The sequence below is a fragment of the Sturnira hondurensis genome, unplaced genomic scaffold (genome assembly GCF_014824575.4).
Source record: "Sturnira hondurensis isolate 20B ecotype Veracruz unplaced genomic scaffold, ASM1482457v3 Scaffold0002840, whole genome shotgun sequence".
Classification (NCBI taxonomy): Eukaryota; Metazoa; Chordata; class Mammalia; order Chiroptera; family Phyllostomidae; genus Sturnira; species Sturnira hondurensis.
In genome coordinates, this window is record NW_028075471.1 from 11,081,624 (window position 1) to 11,105,781 (window position 24,158).

Sequence of the window (24,158 nt, forward strand, 5' to 3'; positions counted from 1 at the left end):
AACGAAATGAAAATGTATGTTCCCCCCAAACCTGTATGCAGATGTTTATGGTGGGCTTTATTTGTAATCGTCAAAGGAATTACTCTACATCTTGACTATGAGGATGGTTACATGACTATATGCATTCTCCAAAATGTGCAGAGCTCTACACTAGAAAGGATGACTGTCACTACATGTAAATCATAACAATAGAAAAATGGAAAGAAAACACTGGGAAATACAAAGATTTGTAAAATAAATAAATAAACTTCTACCAGAAAAATGCGAAGGCCAATCACACCAACTTCAAGTTTTTCTGCACGCCACAGGCCAACTGCATTTCAACCCCCCAGTCTAATTCTAATGTCATATGAGGGATGGGAATCAGTCAAAAAGGAAGCATTCTGCCAACACTAGCCCTCCATTTGATTTCCTTCCTTCTCAAAGCCCACCACCCACATGTACAAAAACCATCACATCCTGTATCTCCTCATGCTCCTTTTGTGAGGCGCAGAACGCTTCCTATCTATTAATGATTTTCAGTTGTACAGAATGTCCATGCAGAAGTCCATCCCAGACATAAGCAGACTTTAGTCACCCATAAATGGGTACAATAATGACTCTGTAACAACTTGATTATTAAAAAACATAACTTTGGGAGGGAGGATGGTAGCATGGTAGGAGGGAGCAGATTCTACTTCCCCCTACACATAGGAGAAAAACCCAGCTGATCTACGGAGGAACAGAGCACACAGCCAACAGTACCGCAGCATATATGAAAATAAGAAATCAAAAATTGCAGTGCACATTGAAAAACCAGATGGTAAGGAGAGTGTTTCAGGACAATAAGGGCCCAAAGATCAGCATGGGAACTAGGGAGGCTGTACCCCAGGCCCAGTGCCCATGGGGTCTGCCACAGGGCTCTTAGGGGAGAGCTGGGTCAATTGCTCCCTCCGCAGCCAAACAGGGTTTGAGCAGCACTGGGAGAGGCCTGGTTGCTTAAAGTCACAGACAGGGGAATAAGGACTAAGTGGCAAACAAGCAGGCTGTGAGCACCTACCCACAGCCCTGGGAAGAGTGTGCACCCAAGCCCATGTAACCAGAGGTGGCCTGGCCATATACCCACGCCTATAACCCGGGCAGATTGTGCTTTGTGGAAGGCCTGGAGTCCACATGTATAAACCGGGGAAAGTACGTGCACCACAGGAGGCCCAGAGCCCACACCCAAGGCCCTGCGGAGAGGCACCAGGTTAGTTCTGCGGAGAGTACTCGCAAGGTTGACTGAGTGCTGAATAGGAAAGGAGAAACGCAATACCAATCGCCCCCCAACCTGCTACAGCCAGCAAGACCAGAAAAAACAGATTGGCTGCTTTGAATCCAGCAAGAGGGTTTTTTGTTTGTTTGTGGTTTCATTTTTTGCTTTTTTAAAAGTAATTTTTATTTTTTAATTCTTATTATTTTTATATCTCTCAATGCTTTTTGCTTCTCTTTCCTTCCTTCTAGTTTTATTCCTTTTTCCTTTCTTCCCAATTTCATCTCTTCTTCCTTCTTTCTTTTGCTTTTTCTTTCCTTTTTCTTTTTAAATACCCACAAGTGAGACAAAAAAAAAAAAAACGGAACTGTGAAAAAACCAGAGTTGGATCAAAAAAGGGGGCATCCCAACAGCTGAGACAATGAGACAAATTTCACTTTGCTATTACAGAGAACCTGCAAGTTATTGCATATTTGTATTATTATATTTCATTATTCTTAAATCCCTTATATTAATAGTATTTTTGTATTCCTCTTCTTTCTGTATAGTCTTCTTTGCTTGGTTGGTTATATTGTACCGTTTGACAGGTTTCCCCTGTTCTCTCATTCATAATGTACTGCTGATTTACTGTCCTTCACTTCATTTGTGTTCCATTAGCACACTACTCAAGGTCCTATATTCCCTATTCTTGTTAACTAGATCTCATAGGTTCTGTCATATGATTGTTGCTCTAATATTATTGTAAACAATAGCTTTCCATACTATTGTAAATATGACACAACACCCCTCCCAGATCTTAGCCCAATTAACAGTTTCCTGAAATCTATTACTGTAGTGGTTAACTCTATTCTCTCACATGCTACACCTATTTACTATCCTTTACTCTCATCTTACCTCAGAATCTGACCTCCCACAATCTCACTGCTCTCTAGACACAACTCACAATCCTTCCCTCCCCAACAAGAGTCTTATCTTCCTTCCATCCTTTCTAAAAAGTGGCTAGTTGAGTGGAATATCACAGTCAACACTATACATAGCCAAAGGATCCCTTATCTCTTCTTTTCCGCTGCTAGTGTAAATAGCATAGAATACTCTCTTGCTGTCTTAAGCCATTTTGACTTACCCATCCAAATGATCACAAAAAAGAGTAGGTGGAAGCGGTGAACACCAGGATACCCAAAGGATACTGCACCATTGAATCTCACAGGTATTCTACCACAGAAGTTCACACCATAAACCAGGGAGTCAGAACAGATCAATTTAAGAAGGTGAGACTAACAGGAAGAGTCTCACAAACAATGGGAAAACAAAGAAACAATTCCGAAATGATAGGAAAGTAGGAAGCCTCAGAAAGAATGTTAAATGAAATAGAGGCAATTCAACTACCAGATATTGAGTTCAAAGCAATGGTTATCAGGAAGCTCAATGAGCTTACAGTGAATTACCAGAAACTACAGGGAAACTACAATGAACTCACTGCAAACAGTATCAACATGAAAAACGAAATCAAAACTATCGACAAGAGGAAAGAGGAAATGAAGAATACAATATCTAAACTGAAGAACACAGTAGAAAGAATGAAAAGCAGAATCGATGAAGCAGATCAGATCAGGGAGCTGGAGGACAAAGTAAAAAAAAAATACCCAGAAAGAGCAAGAAAAGAAAAAGAGGCTCAGAAAAAATAAAGAGGGATTTAGAAAAATGCAAGACAATATGAAATGTAATAATATCTGTATAATAAGGATACCAGAAGGAAAAGAAGAAAAGCAATAAATAGAACACATGTTTGAAACAGTAATGATGGAAACCTTCTCCAATTTGATGAGAGAAAAAGTCACACAAATCCAGAAAACACAGAGAGTCCCAATCAAGAGGAACCCAAAGAGGCGCACCTCAAGACACATCATAGTTAAAATGGCAAAATTTCAAGACAAAGAGAGAATCTTAAAGGCAGCAAGGGAAAAACAGGAAGTAACATACAAGGGAATCCCCGATAAGGTTAGCAGCAGACTTCCCAATGGAAATGCTCCAATCAAGAAGAGAATGACAAGAAATATTCCAAGTAATGAGAATCAGAGGCCTGTAACCAAGGCTACTTTACCCAGCAAGGCTTTCAATCAAGAGAGAAGGCCAAATATGCAGCTTCCCAGACAAAACAAGTCTAAAAGAATACACCTCCATCAAACCAGCTCTGCAAGAGATGCTAAAGGGCCTACTTTAAGGAAAGGAAGGAAAAGAGAGAGAGAGAGTGAGAGAGAGAGAAAGAGGAACACAGGTACAAAAATAGCAATGAATAACTATCTATCAATAATAACATTAAATGTACATGGATTAAATGCTCCAATCAAAAGACATAGAGTAGCTAAATGGTTAAGAAAGCATGACCCACACATATGCTGCCTATAAGAGACCCACCTCAAAACAAAAAGAGCTACACATACTGGAAGTGAAGGGCTGAAAACAAATTTTCCAAGCAAACAGACAGGAAAAAAAAAACTGGGGTAGCAATACTCATATCAGACGAAATAGACTTCAAGAAAAAGGACCATAAAGACAGTGATCACAAGGTCACTTAATAATAAGAAAGGAATCCACTAAGAAGACATAAATATTGTAAATATATATGCACCCAATATGGGAGCACCCAAATACATGAAGAAAATCTTAGAGGACTTCAGGAAAGATATTGACAGCAACACAATGATAGTAGGGGATTTTAACAACCCACTGTCAGAAATGAAGAGATCTTCCAAACAGAATATCAATAAAGACATTGTGGCATTGAACAATGCCCTAGATTAAATGGAAATAACTAATGTATGTAGAGCTCTTCATCCCAAAGTAGATAAATACACATTCTTCTTAAATGCACATGGAATATTTTCAAAGATAGACCACATGACAGGACACAAAACAAGCCTCAACAAATTCAAGAAAGTTGAAATCATACCAAGCATTTTCTAGAATCACAAGAGACTGAAACTAGAAAAACACTCCAAGGCAAAAAACCCAAAACACTCAAAATCATAGAGATTGAATAGCATGCTATTAAACAATGAATGGGTCAAGAAAGAAATTAGAAAAGAAATCAAAAAGTTTCTGGAAACAAATGTAAATGAACTCATGACAACCCAAAACTTATGGGACACAGTGAAGGCAGTCCTGAGAGGGAAGTTCATAGCAATACAGGCCTACCTAAAATAGATAGAAACATTTCAAAAAATCAACCCAACCCTACTTCTACAAAAACTCGAGAAACAATAACAAAGACAGCCCAGAGCAAGGAGAAGAAAGAAAATAACCAAGATCAGAGCAGAATTAAATGACATAGAGATTAAAAGGGCAATTCTAAGGATCAATGAATCCAGGAGCTGGTTCTTTGAAAAGATAAACTAATGGACAAGCCTTTAAACAGGCTCATCAAGAAATAAAGAGAGGGGGCCCAAATAAACACAATCAGAAATGCCAACTGATACCACAGGAATACAAAGGATTGTAAGAAATTACTACGAACAACTGTATGCCAAGAAATTCAAAAGCCTAGGTGAGATGGACACATTTCTAGAAAAATATAATCTTCCAAAACTTGGTGAAGAAGCAGCAGAAAGCCTGAATACACCAATAACAGCAAATGAAATTGAAGCAGTAATTAAAAATTCCTGACACACAAAAGCCCTGGACCAGATGGTTTCACAGGAGAATTCTACAAAAAATTTAAGGAAGAGTTAATCCCTATCCTTCATAGTCTATTCCAAAAAATCCAAAATGATGGAAGACTCCCAAACTCTTTTTATGAAGCCAGCATTGTCCTAATCCCAAAACCAGATAAAGACACAACAAAGAAAGAAAACTTCAGACCAATATCACTGATGAACATAGACACTAAAATCCTCAACCAAATATTGGCAAACCACACCCAACAATACATTAAAAAGATCATACATCATGACCAAGTGGGATTCATCCCAAGGATGCAAGGATGGTTCAATATTCCCAAATCAGTAAATTTAATACATCACATAAACAAAAGCAAAGACAGAAATCTCTTGATCATATCAATTGATGCAGAAAAAGCATTTGATAAGGTGTAGCACCAATTTATGATAAAAACACTCAGCAAAGTGGGAATAGAAGGAGCATTCCTCAACATAATAAAGGCCACATATTAGAGACCTACAGCCAACATCATACTCAATGGGCAAAAACTAAAATCTTTTCCACTAATATCAGGAACAAGTCATGGTTGTCCACTTTCACCAATTCTATTTAACATAGTATTGGAAGTTTTAGCCACAGTGATCAGACAAGAAAGGGAAATAAAAGGCATCCAAATTGGAAAGGAGGAAACAAAACTGTCACAGTTTGTAGATGACATGATAGTGTACATAAAAAAATCCTATAAAAAGTTTAAAAAAAAAGCCCTGGCTGGTATAGCTCAGTGGATTGAGTGCAGGCCTGCAAACCAGAGGATCCTGGTTTGATTCCCAGTCAGGGCACATGCCTGGGTTGCAGGCCAGTTCCCAGCAAGGGACACATGAGAGGCAACCATACATTGATATTTCTCTCTCCTTCTCCTTCCCTTCTCCTCTAAAGATAAATAAATAAATAAAATTAAAAGAAAAAAAAGTTAAAAAAATCCTATAGACTCAGCCGAAAATTACTCAACCTAATAAATGAATTTGGCAAAACAGCAGGATACAAAGTCAATTTTCAGAAATCAGAGGCATTTTTGTGTACCAATAATGAAACAGCAGAAGCAGAAATCAAGAAAAAAATCCCATTCGATATAGCAAAAAGAAAAATAAAATACCTAGGAATAAACCTAACCAAGGAGATAAAACACCTGTATTCAGAAAACTACACAGCACTGAAGAAGGAAATCAAGGAAGACACAAACAAATTGGAACACATACTGTGTTCATGGATTGGAAGAATTAACATCATCAAAATGTCCATACTACCCAAAGCAACTTACAGATTCAATGCAATTACTATTAAAGTACCAATGGCATATTTCACAGACATAGAACAAACACTTCAAAAATTTATATGGAACCATAAACCACCCAGAATAGCAGCTGCAATTTTGAGAAAGAAAAGCAAAGCAGGAATAATTACAATACCTGATACCAAACTGTATTACAAGGCNTAAAGTATCATGCTAAGTGAAATAAGCCAGGTGGTAAAAGACAAATACTATATGATGTCACCTTTAACAGGAACCTAAACAACAAAATAAACAAGGAAGCAAAATATAACCAAGACACTGAAATAGAGAACAGGCTGACAGTGATCAGAGAGTACAGTGGAGAGAATATTAGGGGGAAAGGGGAAGGGTTTAAAGTAACAAGTATAAAGGACACGTGGACAAAAGTGCGACCTGTGTGACCCTTTTGCCGCAGCAGATGGTGGGTTTCTGAAGCAGTGACATGAACAACCAAGATCTGATGATAGGTGACAAAGAAAGGCACTGATTTTGGACTGTAGGTGAAATGGGTAGCTTTCAGGTTGTCTCTGGATCCAGAAGTAACCAAAAGGTCTGGTGGAGGGGGCAGGAAAGCACCTCTCACACACAAGGAGCCTTGATTTCAGGTCCAAATCTAACCTGTCACTTTCCACCTCCAACTGCACACTATCTCTTCTGGGCTTCAGAACACATGGGAGTAAAATCCGTGAATGGTTGATAAAGTCGTCTCAGCAAATACTATAAAGTGAGGATCTTTCTACTGGTGTGTGTGTGAAATGTGTTTTTTAATAGGGCTATCAAGGTCCTCCAGAAAATGCATCAAGAAGGTCACCTAACCACACTGCTTTTTTGTGCTCAGTGAAATTACTCTGATAAGTGGCTTGTTCCATGGCTACCTGGCTGCATTCTCAGTACCCGCTCTGGGCTTGGGGTCTGGCTCTGCTCTTCTACATTGTTGCAGATGCAGCCTGACCTTATGAGAAAGGTGAATCAAAGAGTAAAAGAAGTAGGAAAGGAAAAAGGGGCCACGGGAGCAAAACTAAAACGGAAACAACAGCAATTTTAACATCAACAACGACAAGTGAAGTTACTTCAATGACATAACCAATTGCAATGTGTGGGCCTTGTTTAGATCACAGTCTAAGCTATAAAGGTCTATAAAAAGGCATTTGGGGGACAGTTAGAAAATTTTTAATTAGGTACTCTTTATGCGACTAAGGAGAAATTATTGTTGATTTTGATGACCATCATAAATAATGTTACAGTTTTATAAGAAAATATCTTCATTTTCCAGATAGGTATCTTAGAGTATTTAGAGGAAATGTCATGATACCTAAGTGTAGTTTAAAGTTCTCTAGCAAAAAGGAAAATTAAGTAGCAAATGTGGAAAATTATTTGTCATTGTTAAATGTAGGTGGCATGTTTATTTTACCATTGCCTCTAATTTTTAAAATGCTTTTTTAAAAAACAAGATGACAAACCAGAGGATCGAGGTTCGATTCCCAGTCAGGGCACATGCCTGGGTTGCAAACCGGTTCCTTGCAGGCCAACTACCAGCAGGGGATGCACAAAAGGCAACCATACATTGATGTTTCTCTCCCTCTCTCCTTCCCCTCTAAAGATAAATAAATAAATAAAACCTTAAAAAAAACAAGATGAAAAATAAAACAAACAAACAAAAAAGAAAACCTCAATGTAGAAATAAGAACAAACGAGAGAAGAAACTATTCCTGAAGTAGAAGTTTCCTTTTCACTATCCTTTAATCACTTTGTTGGAATGTTGTACTATAGATTTCAATGTCAAAAAAGCAATGTTTTTACATAAATGCCACAAAGAAGATAAAGCTGAAGTGATAAGCTCAATAATTCAGTTACTTAAAACAGTAATTTTCTAATAATTTACAAAGAATTTTAGAGGCCATTGATTACACTTGACTTTGTTAATCCTAAACTCCTTGAGAAATATAAAACAGAGAAAAAGGTATAGAGACTGATGAGGAAGAAAAAGGGGTAAGTGAAAGGAAATTAAATCAAAACAATAAACCCCAAATAGCAGGAACTATCTTTAAAGGTCAAATCAGTCCTGGTTCACTGACCTCTCCAAGTTCAGTTTTCTCATTTGGAAAATGGGAGTACCTGGAACATCTTCCTCCCAGTGAGCTCTTCAAGGAGTAAATGAAATAACACACAATGTGCTTGTACATTGCCCAGCACATGGCTCCTTCACATGTTGCCTGTCCTTGTGTTCACAGGCTGAAAGGCTGAGGGGAAAGGTCTGAGGATATAAAAGCGTGTGGGAAAGTGGAGGCAGACTGGCTTCTCTTTGAAATCACTAATTAGCCAACAACCACTGAACTGCTTGGGCCCAGAAGGGCCCAGTGAGGTCAGCCAAAGCTTCTGTTACTGCCCAGAAGGCTCGCGCTATCCCAGAATTGTTTATTTAAAGCCCCCTCAGAGGTCTGTTTGCTCCTTAGCTCTGTCTCTCACTCCATTTGGGCCCCACTCTCTAGGCGGCTAATCTAATCATCTAATCTATGCTAAATTATTAATGGATCTGAGAGGTTAATGTATAACAAGTATTCACTCCAACAGAGGCATGCTGGAGACACAAGGCTGCAGTGAGTCATTAGCCTTTGGTGGGAATTCTGGGCACCAGGCAGTCCTCCACAAATCAAATCAAATTCTAGGAAGACTTGTAAAAAATCCTACCAGAAAAACTATTTCATATGTGAATACAATCCAATCAACAAAGCAGTAGGGGAAAAACCCACTAATGGGACCAGGACAAAAGGATATGCTTATGAGCTTTGTGACCTTGGGTAAGTCAACTTCATGGCCTTCTCTGTATCTTTGTTTCCTTAAATGCAAAGTCGAGGCTGAGGTAAGGATTAAAACACATAATCCATGCAAACATGTAGGATAGTGCCTGCCACACAATGCACGCTCAAAAAACGTTAGCCATTGTATCATTTAGAAATCAGATTAGATGGAAGTCCAAAAAGATGTTCTGAAATCTTAAGTAAAAAGGATTTTTTAGATGGCAACTTCTTCCACTCGTGTTTTCTAGGTAATTTGTCCCACAGTGTCGCACATTGGAATCCGATTTGGGCTCAGGTCAGCCCCACCTCCTAGTAGGACAAACTGTTCCTAGGACTTCCTAGTAGGACCTTCCTGAGTTGTAATTTTTTCACCTGTAAAATAAGCATAATAATACCTACCCTGTAGTGTTGATGAGTAGATTACATATGATAATGTATAGAATGTGTATAGCACAGAGATCTCATATGCACATAATATGAGTCCAACAAATGATGACTTACTATCAACTTATATTTTTCAGGCTTTATGATCATATCATTGGGACCCCAACCGAGAAGTAACAGTACATTTTAACGGGGGTGATGGACAGAGTCCCCAGTCCCTAATGGAGACTAAACCATGGTGATCCCCAAGGTCAGTCCAATAGGCACAGGCCTAATTTAAATGGGTTTAGGGGAACTCTCAGCTCTGATCAGGCCCAGTGTTCCAAAGAAGTAGCTAAAAGCAGGATTTTTATCTGTATAGTATTGAAACTACCTCATTCCCCTTTCCCCTCCAAAAAAGAGAAAAGAAGCAAATCACAGGATCTTGGCCTGGCTGTTGGTCCCTGGTGACAAGTACCATGGGGCTAAAAAATAACTATATGCCACTACCTCCATTCCTCTTTAAACTACATTTGGTGATTATGAAAATATTACAGAACCATGGCAAGAATATCACAATATAAAATATAGAGGTAAAGATTGCCTATGTTCCTGTCAACCAGAAATAATCCTATGAACATTTCATGCATATTGCTTCAGATATTTTTCTTTATACATATACATCTACACGCTTGATTATTTTTTAAAAATGAGATCACACCATATACACTAATCATCGCTGCCCATTCACTAAATACAGGTATTTCTCTGTTTGTTAACATACATCTATGTCATCATTTTTAATGGCTGCATAGGAATCTACCCAATGCACACCTCATAAATTATTGATATATCCCCATACTGACGGGCATTAGGTTGTTTCCAGCATTTTTCTATAATAAACAACACTCAATTGTGTATTCTCCCATAAATACCTTTACACAATTGTCCAATTATTTCCTTAGAATTGGCATTAATGTGCCCTGGCTGGTATAACTCAGTGGACTGAGTGCGGGCGTGCAAACCAAAAGATCACTGGTTCGATTCTCAGTTAGTCACATGCCTGGGTTGCAGGCCAGGTCCCCTGGAGGGGGTGCACAAGAGGCAACTACACACTGATAAAATATCTCTAAAAATAAAAAAATAAAATCTTTAGAAAAAGAAGTGGCATTAATGGGTCAATCAGTATATAATTCCTAAATGCGTTAAGAAACAATAAACAGCAGCAGGCCTTGCTGAGATGGAAGGGTGAGAGAAGTATTTCAGTAACAGAAAAACACTGTTTTTTATGTCCAGGCAAACAAACCAATCTTTTTTCTGTTGGCCTACTCTCTTGCTTTTCTCTCGCTCACCTACCGAGCATGTCTATCTCACTGATAAGAATAACTAAATTCCCTTGTGCAAAACTCAGGGTCAAATAGAGAGTGTCTGTGGGGTCCTAAATAGATAGAATTTGGGGTTTTATCTGGAAATGCAACGTGATGGGGATGGGCGAAAGTGGCTTACAAAAACAACAAACTCTCCTGAACGGATCCCATGGGCCTGACACTTGGGCCCCCTGGTGTGCGGGGCAAGAAGAGGGCTCAATGAAGTCTACTGGGGACTAGTCGTGTGTGAAACCCGTAGTCACAGGGCACACCATAGGAAAGAGAAAACTCCCCACACCCCATCCTGAATCCTGAGGAACTTACAAACAGGAGGAAAATCACAAATAAATGCAGATACTTTCAAGTGGCCCAAATGCACACACACACACACACACGCATCTCCAATGATGGCAAAACAGAGACAGCACAGAAGGGCAGCCACTGGGCCAAGAGAAACTTTCAAGAAATAAAATCTTCAAATGCAGCATTATGTGTAGAGAAAGCAAGCAGACAGAAGAGGCTCTCGGCCTTGCCACTGGCTAGCAAGGACTGATGGGACTTGGCCAAGTCCCATCAGCCCTCTGTGACCATGTTACCAGGAATGTCTAAGCTTAATCACAGGAAACTGATTGGCTTTGGGTTTTGATATTTTGAGTTTTCCTTCCCTTGCAATAGTGTTTTAACTTCTACTTTCATAATCATTTTTTAAAAATCTGCCATTCAGTGCTGCTTACTGTCTCTAAACACATAATCCATGTGGGATTATGGGAGCCTTCGTTATTTCATACTCACTCAGTCCTGACTATTCCCTTGAAAGGCATATGTTATTCCTTCTTTATGCTCTAAATGTGCTTGAGGTCACATAATAAATAACTGGCATAAAGACAATTCCCCGTTTTATGGTTTTATCCTCATGGCACAGAGGAGTTACTCCATAAATACTTTATGGCTGAATGAGTAAATGCACACAGGAATGAGTAAACTGAGTTGTAGATGTCTTTCTAAACCCATGAAGTTTTTCACTTTATAAGATTCTTTCTATACATGTCATCTTAACATGTTATCTCAGAACCTTGCTTTGAAAATTAGACATATGTGAAGAATCGGAAATGAGCAAGACTTAGGTCCCAACTGTAGGCAGGGGTGTAAGCCACACTGCCCTGTCCTGGGTAGACTCCCCTGATCCAGCAACTAAAGGGTTACACACAGCTCAGCAGGGATCCCCAGGGTCTGTTCCAAGGGTTGCACTATCTCAAATTCTGATAGGTTGATATTGAATATATAGATTAACTATCACTCCTGGAAATACATAACTTAACATCCCAGAACTAGAATTTGTTCATTTATAGCCTGGTTTGCTCACTCAGTTAGCATGGTGGCCTACTGCTGACGGCTAAGGTTTCTTCCAGCTCAAATAGTCTATCACCCTGTGAGAAGAGATGACACAGAAAACAATACTGGAGAAAGCCAAGTCCAGGGCAAAGCAAACAACAAGCTATGGACAATGGTTAGTACCTTAAATCCAGCTTTAGCAGGGACTCTTCTTTAGCTGAACTTCTGAATCACTTGGAGCACTTACTAAACCCAGTGATTCTTGCTCCATCTCTCTAGTCTGGTAGAGGGGTTTTGTTTGTTTAAAGAACATGGACAGGGGATGGGGACTGACTGTGGGGAGAATGGGGGTGGGCAGGGTAGGAGAAAGCAATGAGGGGAAATTAGGACAACTGCAATAGAACGACAATTAAAAATCTGCATTTGTATGAGGCTCAGAGGGTATTTCTAAAATTTACTCTAGGTTACCAGTCACTGCTCTTGGGGTTCGGGGTGGGAAGACCTGAAGCTGAATGGATAAACGGACTGATATTTCCAGAGAGGATGCTTTCCTCTCCCACCTGAGTGTCTTCTCCACACCCCCCTCACCCCCACCTATTTCCCTCCCTGTGCAAAGGCTACCTGGTTTCAGAGGTTTCCATGACCTGCTGGTCCATCCCTCTAATGGCTACTGGTGAACTGTGTCATGTTTCAAAGTTCTTTCCAGGTACTGTGAGCCTCCTGCATCTGGACTGAGAGAAGGGATGCAGGAGCAGCTGGAGGAGAGAAACCAGAGTAGCAGAGTCCAGCAGCAACCTTTGCAAGAGCCAATCAAAGCCACTGGATGGAGGAAAGGCCCACAACACTAGTCACTAACAAGCCAACATCAGAAGGAAAAGGAAAAGCTAGTAGTTGTGATTTGGAATGTGGCACTGAAAGGCCCCAATACCAATAATGACCAGAGCCCAAATAAGCTGTTTTGAAAAAACAAGGCATCTTCTGCTGTCCTCAATCTTCACCTTTTCAGATTCTCTTTTCTTTGTGTTTTTAACAAGTTTTGACAATGTCCTGTCTTCTAGCCCCCAAAATCAACTAAATAATGTCCATTGACTCGAGTAGTTAATTAAAAAAAAAAACCTTGAGGATATTTTGAATGATATTATTCTTTCTCTCTCTCTTTCACACACACATGCACACACACCACACCTGCACAGAGAAAACGAATCATGGAACAAGGCAGGCAAGCATGGGTGCTCGTTATGGTTTAGCCGTGAGATGATGAGTTGTTCATATCTGAAAGCCTCAGCTCCTTTACCAGGTCCGATGGAGGTTAGGAATGCTACCTACCCCACAGGCTGTGGTAAGGATTAAGTGAAGTTGTGTGGGTAGAGTGCTTTGCCTAGCACCAGTAGAGAACAGTAATAAATGGTAGTTTTTAAAAAATGTTGGTTTTCTGCCACTTCAGGGCAGAAGAATGACACAAAGTACCACTGGTCAACAAACTGATCAATGAAAATATTATTTAAATATCTTTGGAACACATATCAGTAAGTCAGAAAGGGAGGAATCATGTATTTCCTTTCTATCATGTGTCATATACGTGTGTGTGTGTGTACACATGCATAAAATACGCACTTGATAATTCAGATTTGGGAAGTCAAGAAGCAAATGTCAACATTCTTAGCAGCATGGTCAACAAAATATGATAAATGTTTTCCCACTGAACCTTCTAGCAGCTGGCAGTCTTGGCACCATGCAAGCTGCTATGACTATTGCTTCTAAGTACGCTCCTCGTTCATACTCCCTCTCCTGCCCCTTGGCTCTCTAGACAGTCCAACAGACAGAATATTTCAGTTAGAGTCCACCCAGCCCTGGTAGTAAGAACAGGCCATTGAACGGCATAAAGCCAAAAGTCCCACAGTGCTATGCCCCACGATGCTACTTCCTACGACTTGACTACTCCAGGTTGTACACAGCCAATGTTCTTTTGTTAAATGATTCGCTTTAGAAATAATATATCCAGGAGGGAATAGGACGCTACACTGTCCTAGTGGAAGAGTCTGACAGAGATGAGATGAAACAAGTGATTATTTGGGGAGCATTTTAGGAAACTAACTATCAGTCTTATATTTTTATCTTATTTGGAGAGGCCAGAAAGACCCTGAGAAGTTATTTAATCCAGAAAAACAAGTTTTAAAAATAGAAAATAGGGATAAAGATAAATTTGTAGAAATGAAAAGCCCAAGAATTAAAAAAAAAATATATATATATATATAGTAACAAACATTCTAAGACAGAGGAAGAAATTGAGGGTTGACTTCTAATCATAAGCTATCACCACAGAGAAAGTAACCAGGCTTCAAAGACAGTGAAGGGTTTTTTCAAAACTGCAGACTGAGTAACATGGATAAGCATAAGCTTTAGAGGGTACCTAGAATGACAGACACATCCTTGGCAATGGCCAGACACTGTCAGCATAAAGCCTCAACAAATCTGGCTAGGATGGAAGGAAATCTAGCTGTAGGCATAGATGCATCTGATAGAAACCTGACTGTGCAACCCAGACTTCCACCCTGTATTTCCTGAAGCCACAGAACATGAGCAAACCTGAAGTGGACAGGAAAAATTCCAAGAAACACATAGAAGTTTTATGAGTTTCATTTGTAAGACTGTTTTGTAACTTTACATGGTAAAAACATAAATAAATAGAAAAAAACATAAGCAATTGTTAACTGAAGATATGGCTATAATCGCCTCAAACATTATTAAAACTTAATCACAAAATTTAGCAACTTCAACAAAAGAGGCAACTCTGCCCATAGTGGGCTGGGAGTCACTGCTATCTCAGTTTGAATCCTGGTCTTGACACTTATTAGCTGTGCAACCCTGGACAAGTTGCTGCCACTCTCTTTAGCTTTCACATCAGTACAATGGAGATATACCTACCTCACTTGAATATCAAATAAAAGACAATGTAAATGGTAGTGCTTTGTAGCATGTGAAAGAGCTACATCTTTGTAGCATGACAATTAACCCATCTCACAGAGGTGGGATCTCTGCTGAAGCAAGAAGCAAATACCTGAGGTGGCACACGCATGCCCTTCTGTCGAGGACTCCCTGCGTGGGGTGCTGCTCCTATAGATTACATGGGGTTTGTTTTGCTCCTCTTCATTTTCTTGTTCATCGGTGGACAGTAGTGGTTCAATAAAGTAATCCCCATCGTGGGACCGGAATGTGCCCAGCTGCAAAGGAGGAAATCAGAGACTGATTCAATACACAATGTAACATTTCAAAGTGGAGATAGTGCCATTTTACCCAATCTCTTTCACATGAGGGCTGCTTAAATCTAAAATGCTGTGATACATTTGGAGAAGCGGTTCATTTCATCCTCTGCCACACCAGTACCTTATCCTTCATGTGATTCTACACGATTGCACCTGCTATCCAAATCTACCTGTAAGACACACGTCCTTGGTGCTGACGTTCTAATCACATATTTCCTTCTATAAACTTTTTGAGAGAGAGTGTTTCTCTGTGTGAACACAGCCTGGAAACTTAAAGATGGGTATAAGCTCCAAGGGAAAACTTGACCCATGGAAGCCTTATCATGAATTGAGGTTCAGGAAGTACATGCTGACCACAAGGCACTCACGGTGGTGCCACCTGTGACTCTAGCACATGAGTCTCTCACCAGCCCTTCCCTTTGCAATAAGGAGCGATTCAGCACAAGGCTTTGGAGTTGGGCTGCCCTAGTTTCTAGTCCCAGCACTGCCACCTACCCACCCACCTTGGGCAACTTCCTTAAATGCTGAGCTTCAGCTTCCTTGTTCATCAATTAGGGGTAAAAATACTCACTCAAGGGGTTATCTTGCAGATTAAGTGAAATAATGCATTTTAAGTGCTCAGCAAAGTGACAACTTGTAGTAAGGGCTTAGAACACATTAGTGGTTGTTGTGGTGTTAGCCTCTGGCCACTAGGATACAGTTTTCTTTGCCAATCATTCTAAGCACCTTGAAAGAGGTAACCCTTTCTCCTTCTCTTCCCACATACCAGCAAGATTTGCAAATGATGCATGAGGTATCAAGGTTGAACCACCCAAACCAAACATTACAAGAGTGCAAAAGTTCCCCACACCATGCAATGTTTAAAGGGAGAAATCAAGCCCTTCTCTTATCCTCCATTGTTCCTTTTCCTGCACTGAAAAAAGAAGATGGAGAAGGAGAAGAGAAAAAAAAAAAAAGCAAAGCAAAGCTGAGGACTTTCATCTTTCCCTGGATACAAGGGGAATGACTGTCCTTAAAGGTCATTAGCATCATCTGGAAATTTGTTCAAAATTCAAATAATCACAATCCAACCCAAATCTGACCTACTGAATCAGAAATCTCAGAATAGTGCCCAGGAATCAAAATTTTAATGAGGACTCCATGGCATTCTTATGCATGATAAAGTTTATGAAGCACTAAGTTAAGACACTGGTTCCCAAACCCAGCTAAGTGGCAAAACTGCCTGGGACATTTTCTAAAGATTCAGATTTGGGGCATTGTCTTTTATCTGCAAATTCAAAACTTTCAGGGATAAGGTCTAGAATCTATATTTAAAAAAAGGTCCCCACGTGATTTATGAGCCACTGACTTAATGAGGGGGCAGCTCTGGTGTGGTAAGACTAAGCAACAGAGCAGCAGAATAGAGAAATGATTTAACAAATTTAACCTCATCCAGGCAGCTCTCTCAGTTTCAATACACAACTCTAGTATACTCTGAACACAGTGCAGGACACATACTACCATATGTAAAACCTACTAGAGACAGACTATAAATACTGGGAGAGAAGCTGGGAGCTCATCTGGCACGGATCTGGCACCTCTGTTAAACAGGGAAACTGAGGCCCAGAGGGAGGAAGTGACTTGTCCAAAGTTCCTTTTTGGCGGTACAGAAGCAACTGAATAATGCCAGTGCTGAATCTAGAACTCAGGTGTCCTGACTTTACTCTGGTGCCTTAACAAAACAAAACAAAACAAAACACCAACCAAACAAACACACACCCCCCCCCACCCGGAAATTCTCTTTAGGACTATAGAATCAGTCTCTGAATGGTTAAGAGCATGGGTCAGGGAGGTTGGGTGGGAGCCCCAGTTCTGCCACTTAGGAGCTGTGAGAGGCTTTGAGCAAGTCTCTATGTCTCAGAGCCTCAGTTCCCCAACCTGTAAAGTGAGTTATTTGAGGATTGGGTTGTTGTGAGGATTTGGTATGAGATACTACAGATATAAAGTACTCATTACAGGGCAAAGCACATAAGAGTTCAATAAATGGTATCCATCTGGTGCCAAATTAATTTTGTTGTTGATTCACAAATAGCTGCTTGATCAAAGAGTAATCCTTTCTTGGTCAAGGCAGACATTTATTCAAATATAGGGACTATGTACCTACAATCTATAAAGCTCCAACACAGGAAAGAAATGCACGGATGCTGATCCTGCTGCCAAGGTGAAAGGGACAGAACACACAGTACAAGAACTGTGTGATACAAAGGCAAGCATACTGAGAACCATAGGAGACATACGGAGAAGTGTCTATGAAGCCGGAGAGGGAGACATAATAGTAGTCTACAGGAACAGGAAGGGATTTTCTGGAAAAGAAGATATGTAAGTTACTCTTCAAAAGAAAGATATAATTTAAGCATGCGATGCTGGGTGAGATGACAGAGAAATCCAAAGGCCCAAAGGCAATGAGGCAGGATTAGGATGGGAGGTAAATTCAGAAAAAGAAGCAAAAGCAGATTGCCTGAAATACAGGACTTGTGGGGGAAGCTTGAGAGATCCCCCTGGACATTTGGATGTGAGAGGGGTGAGAAGGTGTATTGTAAGTGGCTTGATGTACCAGACAGAGTTTATAGCTGTTCATTGGGCAGTGAGGAGCTTCGTAGAGTCAGTGAAGAGGGTAGTGATGTGATTTTGCACCCAGTCGTCACCAATCTGTTAGTGGCAGAGATAAGAGGGAAAAGACTGGAGGAAAACCAGATGGAAATATTTTTTAGACATGAGTCTTAATGAGACAGCAGGAGAGAAGTAAAGAGGGCTAGAACTGGGTTAGGGTAGCTCGGAAAACGTAAGAGACACCTCTGAGATGGAATTCAGGGAAACATACTTTACCGGTGAGGTGTGTGTGGTGGGGGAGGGGATATAGCACAGCTCGCTCTGGAAAGTGAAAGATTTTCTGGCACATTTCCTGAGAGGGACACCAAGAGCTTCACAATTCTACTGAAACAAAAAATGGTAAGGGGAAATCTTGAGGGGGGGGATAAATTCCAGAAGGAAGACAAAGGGGGAGGGTTTGGGGCTAGATTAATCACTGAAGCGTGGCTATATTTAAGGCGTATGTTAAACGCCCCCATCCTCAAAGAGGCAGTTTGAAAATTAAATGCAATATAAATAGGGTTACAGACACTAGCCATCTTTTCTGACGCCTGGGCCTCAGTTCCCTCAGAGTTACCACTTGCCATTACACGTGCGAGTTACTGCCTAAAATTGCCAATAGAAATTAAGTTCCTGCGCAGTAAAATATTCATTCAACTGCTGGGGCCACTCAGCAGGGTGTGGAGGCGGGACGGGGGAGGAGTAAAGGCTGTTTACAAACTTGACGTACAGACGCAGCTCTAACCGTTAGGTTCTGAAATTGGGGGTCACAGTCTTGGGATCTACAGTCACTGTGATGCTTTTGGTATTGGCGCCTGACGTACGTCCAGCCCGGCGGGCCGTAACCTTCCAAAGAACAGGATTCCTGGGTTCCCGTCCTACCTAGGTCTTGAGGCAGCGATGGGTCATCGCAACGCCCCCCACCGCCTTCTCCGAACTGCCGTATCGGTCCACCCACAAACCATCTCGACCACGCGCGACGGTGCCAGGCTCTGCTGGGGGTTAAATGGGCTCATCCCAATGCCCGCGTCCCGGCAGGCTAAGCCTCCCCAGTCTTTCGGCTTTCCTAGCTCGCCACCGGAGCACTCCGTGGAGCGATGGGGACGGTTGCCACATCCAGTGGGGGATCTCTGGCTCCAGGAACAGCAGCGCGTGGAGGGGCCAGCCGAGCACCATGGGTAAGTATCCATGCTCCCACTTTAAAAGGAGGCAGTGGGGAGTGTGGGTGCTTTGAAAGAGACTAACGCATCACCTAGGCGCCGTGCGCTGAGAGAACCTAAGCGGGAAAGTTTCTGCGTCACACACGCGTCGCAGCTACGCACGTCGCTTGAGAAAGTCAAGGACTACAATCACTGGGACCAGAATCTTACTGCGGGTTCTCAGATGTCACGGGGGGAAAGGGCAGATGCCGTGTAAGACCTCTTGGAGGGCAAGTCGGGGGCTGTGGTAAGCAGGGGATCAGGGTACCAGCTTGGATCCGCTGCTTAGTCTGTATTTGTTGCGTTCGGAAGTTGCAGCCCAGCTCTCTTGCCCTCCCTCTCAAGGGAAATGTATTCTGCAGGTTCCCTCTTCCAATTCTCAGGAAACCCCAATGGGTGATAAAAGCCCCCAAATCCCGTCGGGTCAGCCTCTCTAGGCTCTCTCCCACTATATCTACTTCTTGTCCCACCGCCAGCAGGGTGCAGAATCAGACTGCGCCACACCCTACCACCAGTTTCCACCCGAATTCTCGGGCTGGAGGAGACTCCGCCCTCTTCCCCGCCCCCAGAGCGCTGGGCCCACCCTTCCCTTCCCGGGACTGGTACTGTTCCCTGTCAATCCTGTTCTGTCTCAGGGTTCCTGGAGCGTGAAAAAAGGCTAGAAGAGTACCCAAGGACTTAGATTACGCACCGCCCTCCAAGGCACACGGATGGAACTCCCCAGATCCACGCCCAGGGATCTTCAGCCCACACCTCCAATTCAAGACGCACCAATAAGGACTCGTGTCCTCCCTGCCCTCAGCTGCTCCTGGGCCGCTGAGTGTGCTTCAAACTCTCCACGTTTGTATACCAATTCCAAGCCGCCACCCGGCGTTAGGCAAAGCGCAGCTGAGCCAGGTTAGGACCTTAGAAAGCTCCCAAAATCCAGAACCCCCTCGAACGCTCCTCTCGAGTGTAAGTGCAAGCTTTGGGATAGCTACCCAAAGCGCGGGACGCAAACCTGCTTCCAAGGCTCCTACTTAACGCCAGACCAGAGACTTGCCGCTGTGAGTGAGAGTCTTAGGCTAGAAAGCAATTAAGTCTTCAAAAGCGGGTGGGGGGGAGAGGGGAGGGGGCGCGCGCCCACTCACCATTCCTGAGCAGAGGCTGATGACCGCCGTGTGCTCGGACTTGGTATTGACATGGCCTTTGTAGAAACAGTGTTTGAGTTCCGCTTCTTCTTCGGAATAAAACTTGGTCTGGTTCTCCTCGGGCGCCCCGAGGAGGGTGACAGTGAACAGTGGAGCGATAAATCCGGCATGGGCGGTGAGATTAAATAGAAACTGCTGGCCGAAGGCAGAGAGGCGGTAATGCGCCTGGGAGGAGGTAGAGGAGGAGGAAGAGGAGGAGGCGAAGGCAGGCCAGGGGTCAGAGGCAGAGTTAATGCTCCGTCGCCTTCTTTTGAAGTGCACGTTCGTGGGAAAGGGTTCTCCGAAAGCGTTCACTCGAATGGGAGACGCGATTTCGTATTCGCTCAGCGTCTCTAATAATTTCACTACAAAGAGAAGCAGAGACATATAATCCAGTAATTCAGTTTTCCACAAGTTTTAAGATAAAGGTGAGGGCTTTGTCCTATTTCCCAGCGGGTTTTTCTTCCCATTTGAATCAATCTCTTTGCCCTCAGTGGATAAATATTTTGTAGGAGCCAGAAAAATGAACAGGTCAAAATATGCAAGGTAATTTCAGGTTCTGGCAGATACCCAGAATAAAATAAAACACGCCGGCCCCTAGACGTTGCCTCCAGTTACTAAGTTACGGTAGTTTGGGGTACGGGGGTTGGGAAGGGGAAAAATCAGGCTAAAAGCAATGGGTGTGGGGCATAAGTTACTTTCACAGTGTTACTCTCTAGAAATTGGCTGGGAATGACCTAAAGAAGGGAGAGGCTGCAAAGCGGAAAATAATTCTTTCTAGGAAAAGGAAAGAGGCTTCCGCTATGGGGTGCCCGCTCCCGGGAGTGGAGGCTGGGAGGTGGCGACAGGAGTGCAGGGGTCCCGGGGTCCGGAGCCTCGTTACCTTGCCTCGGGTGTAGCCTGTCCTTGCGCACGGCCGCCGCGGCGTCTGGGCTAGCCATCTCGGCCAGGTCCTGCACCAGGAACGTTAGCAGTGTGGCCCAGGATACAAACTGCATGGTGCTCCTCACCCCTCCCCCGCTGCTCCCACCCCCCCCTCCCTCCTGCCCTCCTTGGCTGCGGCGGCGACGAGAGGCAGCGGCCGCGTAGAGCGCGCGGAGACGGGCGCTCGCTGCCAAGTTTTAACTTTAGGAGTCGCTGAGGTCTCGCCGGGAGGGTCCTGTCTGCGCTCGGCTGAGCAACGCCGCCGCCTGCCGAGAGCTGAGCGGCTCAGGCCGCAGGAGGAGCCGGAGGAGTAGCAGTAGAAGGAGGATTGGGGCTCGGCTGCTCGGCCGCATAATGTCCGGGGAACGAGTAGGAGAAAGCGCGGATCGTGCGCTCCGAGGCGCGGCGGGCGCCCTGTGCTGGCGGGGATAGCGGAGCTGCTTCTTGAATGGGGGGCGGAGGCGGGGGGGCCGCGGGTCCTCAGCCGCTCAAATACCCCGGGTGCCCGCCTCTAGGAGAAGAGGGGAGGAGAAAGCGAAGTGAGTGCGGACCGCCTCCTTCCAGACCGCGTCCCCCTGCTTGTCCGGTCCGAGCGAGACTCCCGGCCGGCCTCCAGCTTCAAGATGCCCGGGCCTGAAGCCCCCGGAGCGCTGGGGGCAGCGGGTCGCGGTTCTCGCCACCTCGTGGAGAAGAGCTTTTCTGAGACTCCCTGTCCTGCAGAGGGAGAGCACAGTACGGTCTCCCTTTCCTGGCGCTCACAGTCTAGCTTTCTGGGTCTGTCTCTCGTCTCCTCTCTGCTGGAGGAGTCTCTCCTTTCCCCTCCTCGCTCCGTCTGTAAGCTTCTCTGAGTCGGCCTCCCTCAACCCCACCCCCTCCGTGGTCTCTACTCCTCCTCCTACTGCTCTCCTCTAATTTCCCATATTTCTCTTTCCTTTTCTCTTTATTTTTCTCCGTTCCCATCTTTTTGCAAGTCTTCTTCCTCTCCCCCCCCTCCCCCCCGTCTAATTCCTTCTTTTGGTTTCTTACAAGTGACCAAGTGGAGGAGCGCCTGCCTTTCCAGTGTCTCACTAGGGACGAGATTTGTCGTCTAATTTCCCCAAGTCAGAAGTTTTATGGATGGCGTTCTTAATCTTGCAGTTTAGGGTGTGTTTCACGTCGTTGATCTCCTTAAAGTTTCGCAAAGCTTTCAAACTGTGCTCTGTCCCCTAGACTCTGTCCCCATTCTGAGAGGGTCCACAGTTTTCTGTTTGTCTCAACCCAAAAAAGGTTAAGAACCACACTTGCTAGAGAGAGGGGGCGGGGACTTTGGCGCGGAGATACTGGGAGGAGAAGGAGGCGAGTGCGAGAGGAGAGTCTTGGCCCCAGAGGGGAAGCACCAGTTCTAAGAGGGATTTCTCAGTCACTTCCGCTTGCTTTCTGCCAGAGATGTTTGGGGCTGCAAAAAGCTGACGCGTCAGCGTACTTTTACCTCCGTCCTTGGATGCAAATTTCAAGTCCGAAATTAATTCAGGGAGGGAGGATGCCAGTATGTGAGTGTGTGCGCGCGTGTGTAAATTATTTAATCCAAGATGGTTCAAAAGTACTTTCCTTTTTACCAGTACTCAGGAAGATAGGTTGTGCTAATTTCAAGAGAAAAGGAATTACCATTTTTGTAAAATGTATGACTAATGTATATTTTCCCAAGTTTTCCAGAACCAGAGCTTTCTGTTTATTAGTAGGCTGACACTCATGGTTGAAAATACGTAAGTTTGCTAATACCAGGAACCAAATAACAGTATGCTAAGTGTCCGCTATTCTGTAAATATTAATGAATATATTTCTCTCGGTAGGAGAAAAAATAACTTGGTAAAACTAAAAAATCCTAAGGAAGTTAATTCAGATGGACTGCTATTGACATTGTTCCCCTGTATTCCTGGAGTTTATAGTGGATATATACAATGTTGTATAAAGAAGGTAAAATAGTAACATCTGCATAATACACAGTAAGAGATTCTTTAAGGATGACAGTTAAGTCTTTTTCTTAAGCCTTCAAAATAATTCACTAAAATACATTTCTTGTAATACCCAATCTTTCTTGCCATTATGTAATGAAATTCCTCACAGTCACAGCCTGTGGGAGTTGCTCAAAGTTTAGCAAGGAACAGAAAAATACCAAGAAATCAAAATGTTAGTTGATTCTTATGGAAAGTATACTAGAACTTGCGCCATAAAATTACTAAGATATATAGCAGTTTTAGAGACACATAGGTGAATGGAACAGAATAGAGAGCCCAGAAATAAACCTATGCATACATGGCCAATTTATTTATGACAAAGGAGCCAAGAATATAAAATGGGGAAGGGACAGTCTCCTTAAAAAAATGGGAGTCGGGGATGGAAAACTGTACTTGAACAATAATTAAATAAAAATGGTGTTGGGAAAACTGGACAGCCACATGCATGCAAAAGAATGAAACTGAATCACTTCCTTACATCATATACAAAAATTGGCTCAAAATGGTTTAATGAGTTGAATGCAAGACCCAAAATAAAACTTCTAGAAGAAACGTACGTGGTGATTTCCTTGACAGTGTTCTTGGTGATGGTACTTGGATTTGACACCAAAGGCAACAAAAGCAAAAATAAACGAGTGGAACTACCTCAAACTAGCAAGCTTTTGTACAGCAAAAGAAACCAGCAACAAAATGAAAAGACAAACTATGGGATGGGAGAAAATACTTGCATGTATTTTAATAGTCACATGTATCAGATAAGGGGTTAATATCCAAAATATATAAAGAACTCATATAACTCAATAGTAAAAAACAAACAAATAATCTGATTTAAAAAATGAAAAGATCTGAATAAATGCTCCCCCCCCAAGACGTAGAGATGGCCCAACTGCAAGGAAATGCAAA

The 24,158-nt window shown here is 42.7% G+C and overlaps 1 protein-coding gene across 3 annotated transcripts in view; it reads right to left on the minus strand.

Annotated features, from left to right (window-relative positions):
- ADAMTS9 (ADAM metallopeptidase with thrombospondin type 1 motif 9) overlaps positions 1 to 22,083 on the minus strand; it is a 176,543-nt gene extending 154,460 nt beyond the window's left edge. For all 3 annotated transcript variants that reach the window (XM_037040884.1, XM_037040885.1, XM_037040883.1), the window contains exons 1-3: positions 21,221 to 22,083; positions 20,299 to 20,702; positions 15,137 to 15,299 (exon numbers count right to left, since the gene is read on the minus strand). In XM_037040884.1, the coding sequence (XP_036896779.1) occupies positions 15,137 to 15,299; positions 20,299 to 20,702; positions 21,221 to 21,335 (682 nt within the window). In that variant the 5' untranslated portion in view covers positions 21,336 to 22,083. The remainder of the gene's footprint in view (positions 1 to 15,136; positions 15,300 to 20,298; positions 20,703 to 21,220) is intronic.
- Positions 22,084 to 24,158: the final 2,075 nt, after the last annotated feature.